The 13029-nt window shown below is 46.6% G+C and overlaps 1 protein-coding gene across 6 annotated transcripts in view; it reads left to right on the forward strand.

Annotated features, from left to right (window-relative positions):
• DYNC2H1 (dynein cytoplasmic 2 heavy chain 1) overlaps positions 1 to 13029 on the forward strand; it is a 491577-nt gene that overhangs the window by 121896 nt on the left and 356652 nt on the right. For all 6 annotated transcript variants that reach the window (XM_077298509.1, XM_077298507.1, XM_077298508.1 and 3 more), the window contains 6 exons: positions 267 to 475; positions 1259 to 1441; positions 2809 to 2991; positions 3084 to 3307; positions 4862 to 4977; positions 12267 to 12466. In XM_077298509.1, coding sequence (XP_077154624.1) covers positions 267 to 475; positions 1259 to 1441; positions 2809 to 2991; positions 3084 to 3307; positions 4862 to 4977; positions 12267 to 12466 — 1115 coding nt within the window. The remainder of the gene's footprint in view (positions 1 to 266; positions 476 to 1258; positions 1442 to 2808; positions 2992 to 3083; positions 3308 to 4861; positions 4978 to 12266; positions 12467 to 13029) is intronic.

Raw genomic sequence — 13029 nt, forward strand, 5'->3', positions numbered from 1 at the left:
GATTAGTGACCACATCGCTGGAACAGCATCGGTGCAGGAGGTGAGTATCAGTGTTTCATGTTTTACTCTTGATTTGTTGACCTCATCATTTTACACAACACTGTGCACTTACAATTTCTCATTTTGCCCCTCTTCCCAGTTAATATACGCTGTCCCGTTCCTGTCGGGAGAGCTGACTGTTGGTCCGAGCATTACTTGGTGATCCTCATTACACGGCCTTGTGACTCTCCCTTAAAACTGATGCTTCATTTCTTTCTTCGCTGTAGCTGATGCTGAAATATTGGAACTGAAGCTGAAGGCGCTGATTCTGGATGTGATTCATAATATTGACGTGGTGAAGCAGCTGATCCAAGCACAGACCCATAGTGTCGATGACTGGGCCTGGAAGAAGCAGCTGCGGTTCTACATGAAGCCAGATAAGACGTGCTCTGTGGAGATGGTTGACGCCCAGATAGACTACACCTATGAATATCAGGTATGGCATGTCTTTGCTTTGCGGTTTTTCCCAGTTATCCTGTGCACTAATGCTTCCTTAGGCTCTCCACATTTTCTTGAGAGACTTCCACATGTCAGGAGGACTTCCACAGACCCCAGTAGAAATCCTGGCTGAATCAAGTGCCCTAAATTCGATATGTCCGTTGTGACCGATTCCCTGTACTCTCTTGGTACGTTTGGACTTAACTGTTCGTGCCGGATTCTGAATGTGTAGAGCCCGATCCACACATGGAGCAGATGCCGTCTGCGTTATACAGCCAGCATCAGCCTGAAACATCAGCGACCAGCGCGTGCTTTGATTGCTGCGGTTTAACCATTTAGATGCTGCCGTCAATCACCCACAGTGGCATTTAAAGCCTGTTGAGGAGGCTGGACTCTGGTCTGGTGTGGTCTGGTCTGGTCACTTCATGGTCTTGTCTGGCCACTTCATGGTCTGGTCTGGTCACTTCATGGTCTGGTCAGGTCTCTTCATGGTCTGGTCTGGTCTGGTCACTTCATGATCTGCTCTGGTCACTTCATGATCTGCTCTGGTCACTTCATGATCTGCTCTGGTCACTTCATGGTCTGCTCTGGTCATTTCATGGTCTGGTCTGGTCACTTCATATACTTGCAGTCACCTGACCAGCCGCTCCAGACATCAGCACCAGTGTCATCCAGCGTCACACACTTACTTACTAAAGACCTTTTTTCTTCTTCCATCCTGTGCCATACAGGTAGATGATTTCTTGCGATTGTTTTCGATCTTATTTTTATCTGGTTTTAGGGCAACGCTCCCAAATTGGTGTACACCCCTCTTACAGACAAGTGCTACCTCACCCTGACTCAGGCCATCAAGATGGGGTTGGGAGGAAATCCATATGGTCCGGCTGGGACTGGCAAAACGGAATCTGTGAAGGCGTTGGGTGGTCTCCTCGGACGACAAGTGTTGGTTTTCAACTGTGATGAGGTGAAAATACTAAACTGTATGTGGCACATGTAGCGATGATGATGATGGTTAGACACGGACTTAATAAAGACCTTAAAGGGTTGCTCCACTACTTCTATATCTACATTTTCTCAGCATAGGTCATCAGTATGTCATCGGTGGGGGTCTGACACCTGGCTCCCGCCAGCGCTCAGCTGTTCTTGGTACTAGCGGCATGGGTCCAGGTTTCAGACCGACCAAACTTCATCGGCGCACTGTGCATGTCTGGTAGGGCAGCCGTGGAGCAGGAATCATCCAGCAGCGAGATGTTGCCCGCGGTAACATTGCTCTTACTGATCATGTTACTCGCACCAACAGGGCCGCGCTAAGAATGAGAGGGAGGATTAGTCCAAGGAAATCGGCGCCCCCCCCCCCCGAATAGTGACTCCATCTGACTAATTGTACATTTATTTAGCAACCGCAAAGCAGCAAAAAGGGACTAAATAGAAATTCTAAAAGTGTGCAGTGCAGTTACGGTGGAAAAAAAAAGCATTTCTTGCCTATTAAGTCCCCTGCTGCTCTGGGGGGGGGTCCTTGCTGGTCTTCAATGTCTACTATGATGATTCGCTCATAAATCTGAGATTGCTGCTGCCCGATCCACAGGTGGCATGGACAATGTCGGGCTCTCTGTAAGATCTTACAGCCTGGTGTGTTTGACTCTGAATCGCTGCGGCATTTCAGAGAAAAATATACTTTTATTTACCGGGCACCACATCGCATGGAAGACTAATCGGATAGGTGGGCTTCTGGCGGCTTCTTTCTGCACTCTCCCCTTGAATGATAAGTCTCTCCTTAGGTGCATGGATAGGGAGAGAACGGTGTGTCATTGGCGAGGTGAAGCTGAAATGCTGCAGTGTGTCAGATTAAAGATCCTATCCCAATATGTAGTAGGTGCAATAATAATCATATTAGTAAGTACCTGCATTTAGAAATGTAGTATAGTTCTTCTGATATACTATGCCACTTACCCCATGTGCAGGGCATTGCAGTAGATTAGGTATCCATGGTAACTAACTAACTGTCGCTATATGATTGGTCATAACCGTGGACATCTAAGCTACCGCAATGCCCTGCACATACGGTAAGCGACATAGCGAATCAGAAGAACTATACCACACTACTTCTAATTGGAGGTATTTGCTAATATTATTATTATACCTGCTACATATTGCAGTAGGATCTTGTAGGTGGGAATACCAGTGCCTGTGTTTTGGGCAGCATATGTATCAGCTGTCAGGTTCCCTTTTCAGCCAGTGAATGAGGTCTCGTCATCGACCACACAGACCTGTGCGTGGTATGGAGCTGGGACTGGTAGAGAACGACGCTCTTACTGTACACCTTTCCTCCAGGGTATCGATGTGAAGTCCATGGGGAGGATCTTTGTCGGCTTGGTGAAGTGTGGCGCTTGGGGTTGCTTTGATGAATTCAATAGACTTGAAGAGGCCGTGCTGTCCGCCGTGTCCATGCAGATCCAAACCATACAGGACTCTCTGAAGAACCACCGCGCTGCCTGCGAGCTGCTGGGGAAGGAGGTGGAGCAACAATCCTATTATTATTATTATTATTATTATTATTACTACCTGTTTTATTATAGCACTTTGTGCTGATGGAGTTTTACTTTTAGGTGGAATTAGACCCCAATTCTGGCATCTTCATAACTATGAATCCTGCCGGCAAGGGCTACGGTGGGAGGCAGAAGCTGCCCGATAACCTAAAACAACTTTTCCGGCCAGTAGCCATGTCCCGACCTGACAACGAGCTCATCGCTGAGGTTATTCTTTACTCTGAAGGTTTTAAGGAAGCAAAGGCATTGGGTCGGAAGCTAGTGGCCATCTTTAATCTGGCCAGGTAAATACATGATAGTGGAACAAAAGGTGATATCCATCTAAGGGGTCGTCCAAGGCTTAAAACCTCCAGGTGTATGATTGTCGGGGGGGCATGAGGATTTGGCAGGGATGGTTTCGGACTGCTGATCCTTATGTTTTCCAGAGGTAAGCCACCAGTCATGTGAAGCAGCGGCTCTCAGAGAGCTCGGCAGAGCATAACGGGTCTCGCAGAGCTATGTACAGGTGCCTCGACTTAAAAATGAGCCTCCACTCTGTTTTTCTGCTTCCCAGGAGAGACCAGAACGAGCTCCAATCGCTGCAGTTTGACCATTTAAATGCCGCTGACAATCTCACAGCGGCATTCTAATGCTGATGCGTGTGCAAGCTCCCATTGTTCCCCCGCAAGGTGATCGCAGGGAATGATGGTTCACCATAGCAGACAGGGCTCTGCAGAAGGCTGTTTTGGTCCTCCTGAGAAGTTCGTACACCGGCATAAGTGCAGAGGTGTCCGCGCTGCGCAGCTGTCTCCATTCACTTCTATAGGACTTTCAAAGACTGTCGATCAACGTCACATGAAGAACGAGGTGTTACTATAAAAGCCTAATAATTATAAGAATATTTTTGAGAAGGGGGTTGCAAATATTAAAAATAAAAAGAATTTGCCCCCTTTATTTCCCCTTTTCCCAGAAAACGCCTCACTTTTCTCTGTGTGATGTGTCTGGTATCATAGCTCCTCCGTTTTTGTTTCCGTGAGTCTGAGCAACGGCAACAAGAAACATGGATGAATGAAGATCTGTTCTAAACCTAGATAACCCCTTTAAGGAGAACGTGTCCGCCCTACTGACTTGGCGCTACACGTTGGGGGTGTGACAACTGTCCAGTCAGTGATGTCATTACCAAACGGTATAAAGACACACCCCTTTGACAAGTTAACTAGTAACACCCAGTTGTTAACTTTTTAGTTCACGAGAACTCTAAAACCTTTTTTTTTTTTTTTTTTTTCATGTTTCATTCCAGAATTGTTATTTCATGGGGAAAACAAGTATTTAGTAAAACAGATGTGTCAGGAGAGCCGACCTGTCCCCTTTAAAGGGGTTGTCTCGTCTTCTGTCTTCAGGAGCTCACCGCTCCTCTGCCTCATTGCTTCCTGTTAGGCAGGGAGCATTGCTCTGCGGAAGAATGACCCACATGGTAGCCCCCCACGAATCGCTCTCCCATGATGCAACATCGGTGGCGCCCAAGAGCTCCGGAGCTGGCCAGATCGAGTGACCTGGCCTCCTTCACGCTCCTTGTCTTGGAAACTGGCCACCTCTGATAGACTGCAGCAGTGGTCGGTAACCAAGACAACGAGCAGTAACTGTAAAATTAAAAATCTCTTCATTCTTGGACAGAGAGGATTTTTTATAATAAGAATAAAATTACAAAGTTTCTTGTTTTTTTTTTATAAGCACTTTGAGATTTTATCCATTTTAATAAGACGAGACAAGCCCTGTAAGTGACCCCCCTCTGATAAACTGATGATATATAAATGGTGCATCGGTGTAATACACGGCAGTCATTGAGTTTTTCATTACAGGGAACTTCTGACCCCCCAGCAGCACTATGACTGGGGATTAAGAGCGCTGAAAACTGTCCTTAGAGGTTGTGGGAATCTTCTTCAGCCATTAAAGAAAAATGGAGCAAAGCTGAACAGTAAGATTTATCACAATTGCTTTCTTGCCTGATGTGTTTGGAGAGCATCACCGCGCTGCTGACATTACACTGCTGACATTACACTGCTGGCATTACAGTGACACGGTGTGAACTGTCATGATCTCTGCAGGCAGAGATCATAGCAAGCCTATAGAGGGACAAGCTCTCGGAAGATGGAACTATACTGACCATGAACTAAGCCTGCCGCGCAACTAGAAATAGCCAGGTAGCATTTCCTATTTATCGCTAGATGCCCAGCTCTGGCCTAAGACCTAAATAGCTAGCAGAGGGAAATATAAGACCTGGCTCACCTCTAGAGAAATATTCCAAAGAAGACAGTAGCCCCCTACATATAATGACGGTGAGTTCAGATGAAACAACAAACGCAGCAGGAAAATAGTCTTAGCAAATTTGAGGTCCGCTTACTAGATAGCAGAAGACAGATAGTATACTTTCATGGTCAGCAGAAAAACACTAACAAAACACCATCCAGAGATTACCTTAAACTCTGGCATTAACTCATAACGCCAGAGTAGCAATCCCTGATCAACGAGAGCTTTCCAGACACAGTAACAAAACTTCAGCTGTGAACTGGAACAAATAGGCAAAACAAAACATGGACAAAAGTCCAACTTATCTAGTAGTTGTCTAGAAGCAGGAACAAGCACTGAGAGGCATCAGATAACATTGTTGACCGGCAAGAAACCACCAGAGAAATGAGCTTAAATAGCGACACCCACTACTGATGGAATCAGGTGAAACAGGAAAGAGGATGACAAGTCCAATTCCACAAGCGGCCACCGGGGGAGCCCAGAATCCAAATTCACAACAGTACCCCCCCCTCAAGGAGGGGGCACCGAACCCTCACCAGATCCACCAGGGCGACCAGGATGAGCCCTATGGAAGGCACGAACAAGATCAGAAGCATGAACATCAGATGCATTGACCCAAGAATTATCCTCCTGGCCGTAACCCTTCCAGTTGACCAGATACTGGAGTTTCCGTCTGGAAACACGAGAGTCCAAAATTTTCTCCACAACGTACTCCAACTCACCCTCAACCAACACCGGAGCAGGAGGCTCAACTGAAGGTACAACAGGTACCTCATACCTGCGCAATAACGACCGATGAAAAACGTTATGAATGGAAAAGGACGCAGGGAGGTCCAAACGGAAAGAAACAGGATTAAGAATCTCCAATATTCTATAAGGGCCGATGAACCGAGGTTTAAACTTAGGAGAAGAGACCCTCATAGGGACAAAACGAGAAGACAACCACACTAAATCTCCAACACAAAGCCGAGAACCAACACGACGATGACGGTTGGCAAAACGCTGAGTCTTCTCCTGGGACAACTTCAAATTGTCCATAACCTGCCCCCAGATGTGATGCAATCTCTCCACCACCGCATCCACTCCAGGACAATCCGAGGATTCCACCTGACCGGAGGAAAATCGAGGGTGAAACCCCGAATTACAGAAAAACGGGGACACCAAGGTGGAAGAACTGGCCCGATTATTGAGGGCGAACTCTGCCAATGGCAAAAAAGCAACCCAATCATCCTGGTCAGCAGAGACAAAACACCTCAGATATGTCTCAAGGGTCTGATTAGTCCGCTCGGTCTGGCCATTAGTCTGAGGGTGAAAAGCAGATGAAAAAGACAAATCTATGCCCATCCTAGCACAGAATGCCCGCCAAAATCTAGACACAAATTGGGTACCTCTGTCCGAAACAATATTCTCAGGAATACCGTGCAATCGGACAACATTCTGAAAAAACAGAGGAACCAACTCAGAAGAAGAAGGCAACTTGGGCAGAGGAACCAAATGGACCATTTTAGAGAAACGGTCACAGACCACCCAGATGACAGACATCTTCTGGGAAACAGGCAGATCTGAAATAAAATCCATCGAGATGTGTGTCCAAGGCCTCTTAGGAATAGGCAAGGGCAACAGCAGTCCGCTAGCCCGAGAACTACAAGACTTGGCCCGAGCACAAACGTCACATGACTGCACAAAGACTCGCACATCTCGTGACAGAGAAGGCCACCAGAAGGATCTTGCCACCAAATCCCTGGTACCAAAAATTCCGGGATGACCTGCCAATGCAGAAGAATGTACCTCAGAGATGACTCTGCTGGTCCAATCATCCGGAACAAACAGTCTATCAGGCGGACAACGATCCGGTCTATCCGCCTGAAACTCTTGCAAGGACCGCCGCAGATCAGGAGAAACGGCCGACAAAATTACTCCCTCCCTAAGGATACCTGTGGGTTCAGAATTACCAGGAGAGTCCGGGTCAAAACTCCTAGAAAGGGCATCTGCCTTAACATTCTTAGAACCCGGTAGGTATGACACCACAAAATTAAAGCGAGAAAAAAATAAAGACCAGCGCGCCTGTCTAGGATTCAGGCGTCTGGCAGTCTCAAGATAAATCAAATTTTTGTGGTCAGTCAATACCACCACCTGATGCCTAGCCCCCTCGAGCCAATGGCGCCACTCCTCAAACGCCCACTTCATGGCCAAAAGCTCCCGATTCCCAACATCATAATTCCGCTCTGCGGGCGAAAATTTGCGAGAAAAGAAGGCACAAGGCCTAATGACGGAGCAGTCGGAACCTTTCTGCGACAACACTGCCCCAGCTCCGATCTCCGAAGCGTCAACCTCAACCTGAAAAGGCAGATTCACATCAGGCTGACGCAACACAGGGGCAGAGGCAAAACGGCGCTTAAGCTCCTGAAAGGCCTCTACAGCATGAGGGGACCAATTAGCAACATCAGCGCCTTGTCTGGTCAAATCAGTCAGTGGTTTAACGACATCCGAAAAACCAGCAATAAATCGGCGGTAAAAGTTGGCAAAGCCCAAAAATCTCTGAAGACCCTTAAGAGAGGAGGGCTGAGTCCAGTCACAAATAGCTTGCACCTTGACGGGATCCATCTCAATGGAAGAGGGAGAAAAAATATACCCCAAAAAGGAAATTTTCTGGACCCCAAAAACGCACTTAGACCCCTTCACACATAAAGAATTAGACCGCAGAACCTGAAAAACTCTCCTGACCTGCTGGACATGAGAGTCCCAGTCATCAGAAAAAATCAGAATATCATCCAGATATATTATCATAAATTTATCCAGAAAATCGCGGAAAATATCATGCATAAAAGACTGGAAAACTGAAGGGGCATTAGAAAGACCAAAAGGCATGACCAAATACTCAAAGTGGCCCTCGGGCGTATTAAATGCGGTCTTCCACTCATCCCCCTGCCTGATCCGCACCAAATTATACGCCCCACGAAGATCAATTTTAGAGAACCACTTAGCACCCTCTATACGAGCAAACAAATCAGTAAGCAATGGCAATGGGTATTGATACTTAACAGTGATCTTATTCAGAAGCCGATAATCAATACATGGTCTCAAAGAGCCGTCTTTTTTTGAGACAAAGAAAAACCCAGCTCCCAAGGGAGAAGAAGATGGACGAATATGTCCCTTTTCCAAAGACTCCTTTATATATTCCCGCATAGCAGCATGTTCCGGCACAGACAAATTAAACAAACGACCCTTTGGATATTTACAACCCGGTATCAAATCTATGGCACAATCGCACTCACGGTGCGGAGGTAACGACCCAAGCTTGGGTTCGTCAAAGACGTCTTGATAATCAGAGAGGAACTCAGGGACTTCAGAGGGAATGGACGACGAAATAGAAACCAAAGGTACGTCCCCATGAATACCCTTACATCCCCAGCTCAACACAGACATTGCTCTCCAGTCCAAGACTGGGTTGTGAGACTGCAACCATGGCAATCCCAGCACCAAATCGTCATGTAAATTATACAGCACCAGGAAACGAATAATCTCCTGGTGATCCGGATTGATACGCATGGTTACTTGTGTCCAGTATTGTGGTTTATTATTAGCCAATGGGGTGGAGTCAATCCCCTTCAGAGGAATAAGAGTCTCCAAAGGCTCTAAATCAAAACCACAACGATTGGCAAAGGACCAATCCATAAGACTCAGAGCGGCGCCAGAGTCAACATAGGCGTCCGTGGCAATGGATGACAAAGAGCAAATCAGGGTTACAGACAAAATAAACTTAGACTGAATGGTGCCAATGGAAACAGACTTATCAAGCTTCTTTGTACGCCTAGAGCATGCCGATATAACATGAGTAGAATCCCCACAATAGAAACACAATCCATTCTTCCGTCTAAAATTCTGTCGCTCGCTCCTGGACAGAATTCTATCACACTGCATACTTTCTGGCGTCTTTTCCATAGACACCGCCAGATGGTGCACCGGTTTGCGCTCCCGCAGACGCCTATCAATCTGAATAGCCATTGTCATGGACTCATTCAGACCTGCAGGCAAAGGGAACCCCACCATAACATCCTTAACGGCATCAGAGAGACCTTCTCTGAAAGTTGCCGCCAAGGCGCACTCATTCCACTGAGTAAGCACAGACCATTTACGGAATTTTTGGCAGAAAACTTCAGCTTCGTCTTGCCCCTGAGATAGTGCCATCAAAGTTTTTTCTGCCTGAAGTTCCAAATGAGGTTCCTCATAAAGCAAGCCCAAGGCCAGAAAAAACGCATCCACATCGCGTAACGCAGGATCCCCTGCTGGCAATGAGAAGGCCCAATCTTGAGGGTCACCCCTGAGCAAGGAAATCACAATCCTAACCTGCTGAGCAGGGTCTCCAGCTGAACGAGACTTCAGGGACAAATAAAGCTTACAATTATTTCGGAAATTCTGGAAGCTAGCTCTATTCCCTGTGAAGAACTCCGGCAAAGGAATTCTCGGCTCAGATACCGGAGCATGTACCACAAAATCTTGTAAATTTTGTACTTTCGTGATGAGATTATTCAAACCCGCAGTTACACTCTGGAGATCCATTATTGTCAGGTGCACACAGAGCATACAGAGATTAGGAGGAGAGAGAGAAAAAAGACTGCAGCAAGGCAGACTGGAGGAAAAAAAAAAAAAAAAATTCCAGCAGACTTCTTATAACTCTCCTTTCTCAACCTGGGTCATTAACACTTTATTGGCCGGTCAAACTGTCATGATCTCTGCAGGCAGAGATCATAGCAAGCCTATAGAGGGACAAGCTCTCGGAAGATGGAACTATACTGACCATGAACTAAGCCTGCCGCGCAACTAGAAATAGCCAGGTAGCATTTCCTATTTATCGCTAGATGCCCAGCTCTGGCCTAAGACCTAAATAGCTAGCAGAGGGAAATATAAGACCTGGCTCACCTCTAGAGAAATATTCCAAAGAAGACAGTAGCCCCCTACATATAATGACGGTGAGTTCAGATGAAACAACAAACGCAGCAGGAAAATAGTCTTAGCAAATTTGAGGTCCGCTTACTAGATAGCAGAAGACAGATAGTATACTTTCATGGTCAGCAGAAAAACACTAACAAAACACCATCCAGAGATTACCTTAAACTCTGGCATTAACTCATAACGCCAGAGTAGCAATCCCTGATCAACGAGAGCTTTCCAGACACAGTAACAAAACTTCAGCTGTGAACTGGAACAAATAGGCAAAACAAAACATGGACAAAAGTCCAACTTATCTAGTAGTTGTCTAGAAGCAGGAACAAGCACTGAGAGGCATCAGATAACATTGTTGACCGGCAAGAAACCACCAGAGAAATGAGCTTAAATAGCGACACCCACTACTGATGGAATCAGGTGAAACAGGAAAGAGGATGACAAGTCCAATTCCACAAGCGGCCACCGGGGGAGCCCAGAATCCAAATTCACAACAGTGAACACTTACGCACGTGACTGCCATCGTTCCAGAGCGGCGTCTTATTCATGCATGCTGTGTGTTAGATATAGGTGAATTAGACCTTCTGGATCTCATATTTTTCTCTTGTCATCAATTGAAGCTCTGCAGTGATCATTCACTTACTATGAGACACCTGTGTGCGGTATAGTCCATTACAGCTCTACAACCCTATTTGGTAATAATCAGTGACCGTTTCCTTTTTGGAAAAAATTGGAGAGTCTTATCTAGCCATCTATAACACCCAGAGGCTTCTGAGGCTTGTATTCTGCCATCTATACCTGTATAGCTGCAGTGTGGTCTTACATCATTAGCTGGTTTTGGCACAATTCAACACCCCTGCCCTCTCCTCTACAACGGCAATGCAGAGCTATGTTTGTTGCTTGCTGGTAACAGATCAATGATGCAGAAATTAAAATGCTGTTGTGTTGCTGCCTATGACAAAAGATAATCCTTTGCAGTATGCATCAGTAGAAGACAATTTGCAGTTTCACATCACTAATCTCTCAGCAGCAAGAAACAAACACCGCTCAACTAATATCATCCCCTGTATGCACAGCCCTATCTTGCAAGATATATTTCCTTTCTGTCCCCTGTATTAAGCTCATGCTGCCGTATATCCCTCCTCTTGGCCCCCTGTATACAGCCCCTTCCGGCAGTATATTTCTCCTTTTTGTCCCCAGTATATACAGCCCATCCTGCAGTATGTCAATCCTCTCAGCCCCCTGTATGTAGCCCCCTCCAAAGCAATATCTCTCCTTTTTATCCCTTGTATACAGTCCATCCTGCAGTATATGTCTGCTCTCAGCCCTGTGTATATAGCACCTTCCTCAAATATATCTATCCTTTTTGTCCCCTGTATATACAGCTCATTCTGCAGTATATCTCTCCTCTCAGCCCCTAGACAGCCCTATCTGGCAGTATATCTTTCCGCTCAACCCCCTGTTTACATCCTCATCCAGAAATATTTATCTTTTCTCAGCCCCTGTATACAGCCCCATCCTGCAGTTTATTTTTTCACTCAGCTGCCTGTGCAGAGCCCCATCCTGCAGTACTTCGCTCCTCTTATTTACCAGCACGGAGGCACCGCTGCTTCCTGGAATGAGCGGGACTGCGCTGCACATGAGCGACCCAGGAATCTGGAACTACAGGATGGTCCCAATAGCAACTAGAAGGCAATCAGAGCCTGGAGGGGCATCCTAAGGGGGTGACATGTACAAAATGGGAACGATTTAAAAATGGTTGACATTAACACAAATTAATAAATATTTATGAACATTATTATAAGACCCCATTATGATTTTGGGAATCCCCCTTTCAGATATAAGTACATATTGCCCACTTTGCAGGGACATACAAACTAATTACCTGTACTTTGTTGCGCAGGCCATGACATTACATTCGTCATTGATGAGTAGGTATGGTTGACGGTCATATATTCCTTGTAGACATTTATCCCCGTATATCTGTAGCTCACACGTCTGCTTCCCTCCCAGTCAGTGAGAGCCATATTGTGGTCCAGGCTCTGAGGCTTAACACCATGTCCAAGCTGACGTTCGCTGACTGCTCTCGATGCGATGCTTTGATCAAGGATGTTTTCCCTGGAATTGATTTTAAAGATGTGGAGTATATAGAACTAAGTGCAGCCTTACAGCAGGCGTTTGAGGAGGCAAATCTAGAAATCATACCCAGCCAGGTAAGCTCACTGCAGTACCGGAGAGCGAGGGGGTATTACTGAGCTCGCCGTACATTGGTAAAGGGGCTTTCCCACAATCCACATGTATGAATGTTAGATGTTTGGGACCCCCACTGATCTCTTGGACCCTCGCATCTATGAATGTTAGATCTCTGGGACCCCTACAGATCTCTGGGACCTCCACGTCTATGAATTGTAGATCTCTGGGACACCCGCATCTGTGAATGTTAGATCTCTGGGAACCCCACTGATTCCCGGGACCCCTACTGATCCTCGGGACCCCTACAGATCTCTGGGACCTCCACATCTGTGAATGTTAGATCTTTGGGGACCCCACCGATTCCCGGGACCCCTACTGATTCCCAAGACCCCTACTGATCCCAGGGACCCCTACTGATCCCAGGGACCCCTACTGATCCCCGGGACCCCTACTGATCCCCGGGACCCCTACTGATCCCCGGGACCCCGACTGATCCTCGGGACCCCTACTGATCCTCGAGACCCCGACTGATCCTCGGGACCCCTACTTTTCTCTACAGCACCAACCCACTGATGACTATAAT

Source organism: Ranitomeya variabilis, chromosome 3 (assembly GCF_051348905.1).
Source record: "Ranitomeya variabilis isolate aRanVar5 chromosome 3, aRanVar5.hap1, whole genome shotgun sequence".
NCBI lineage: Eukaryota > Metazoa > Chordata > Amphibia > Anura > Dendrobatidae > Ranitomeya > Ranitomeya variabilis.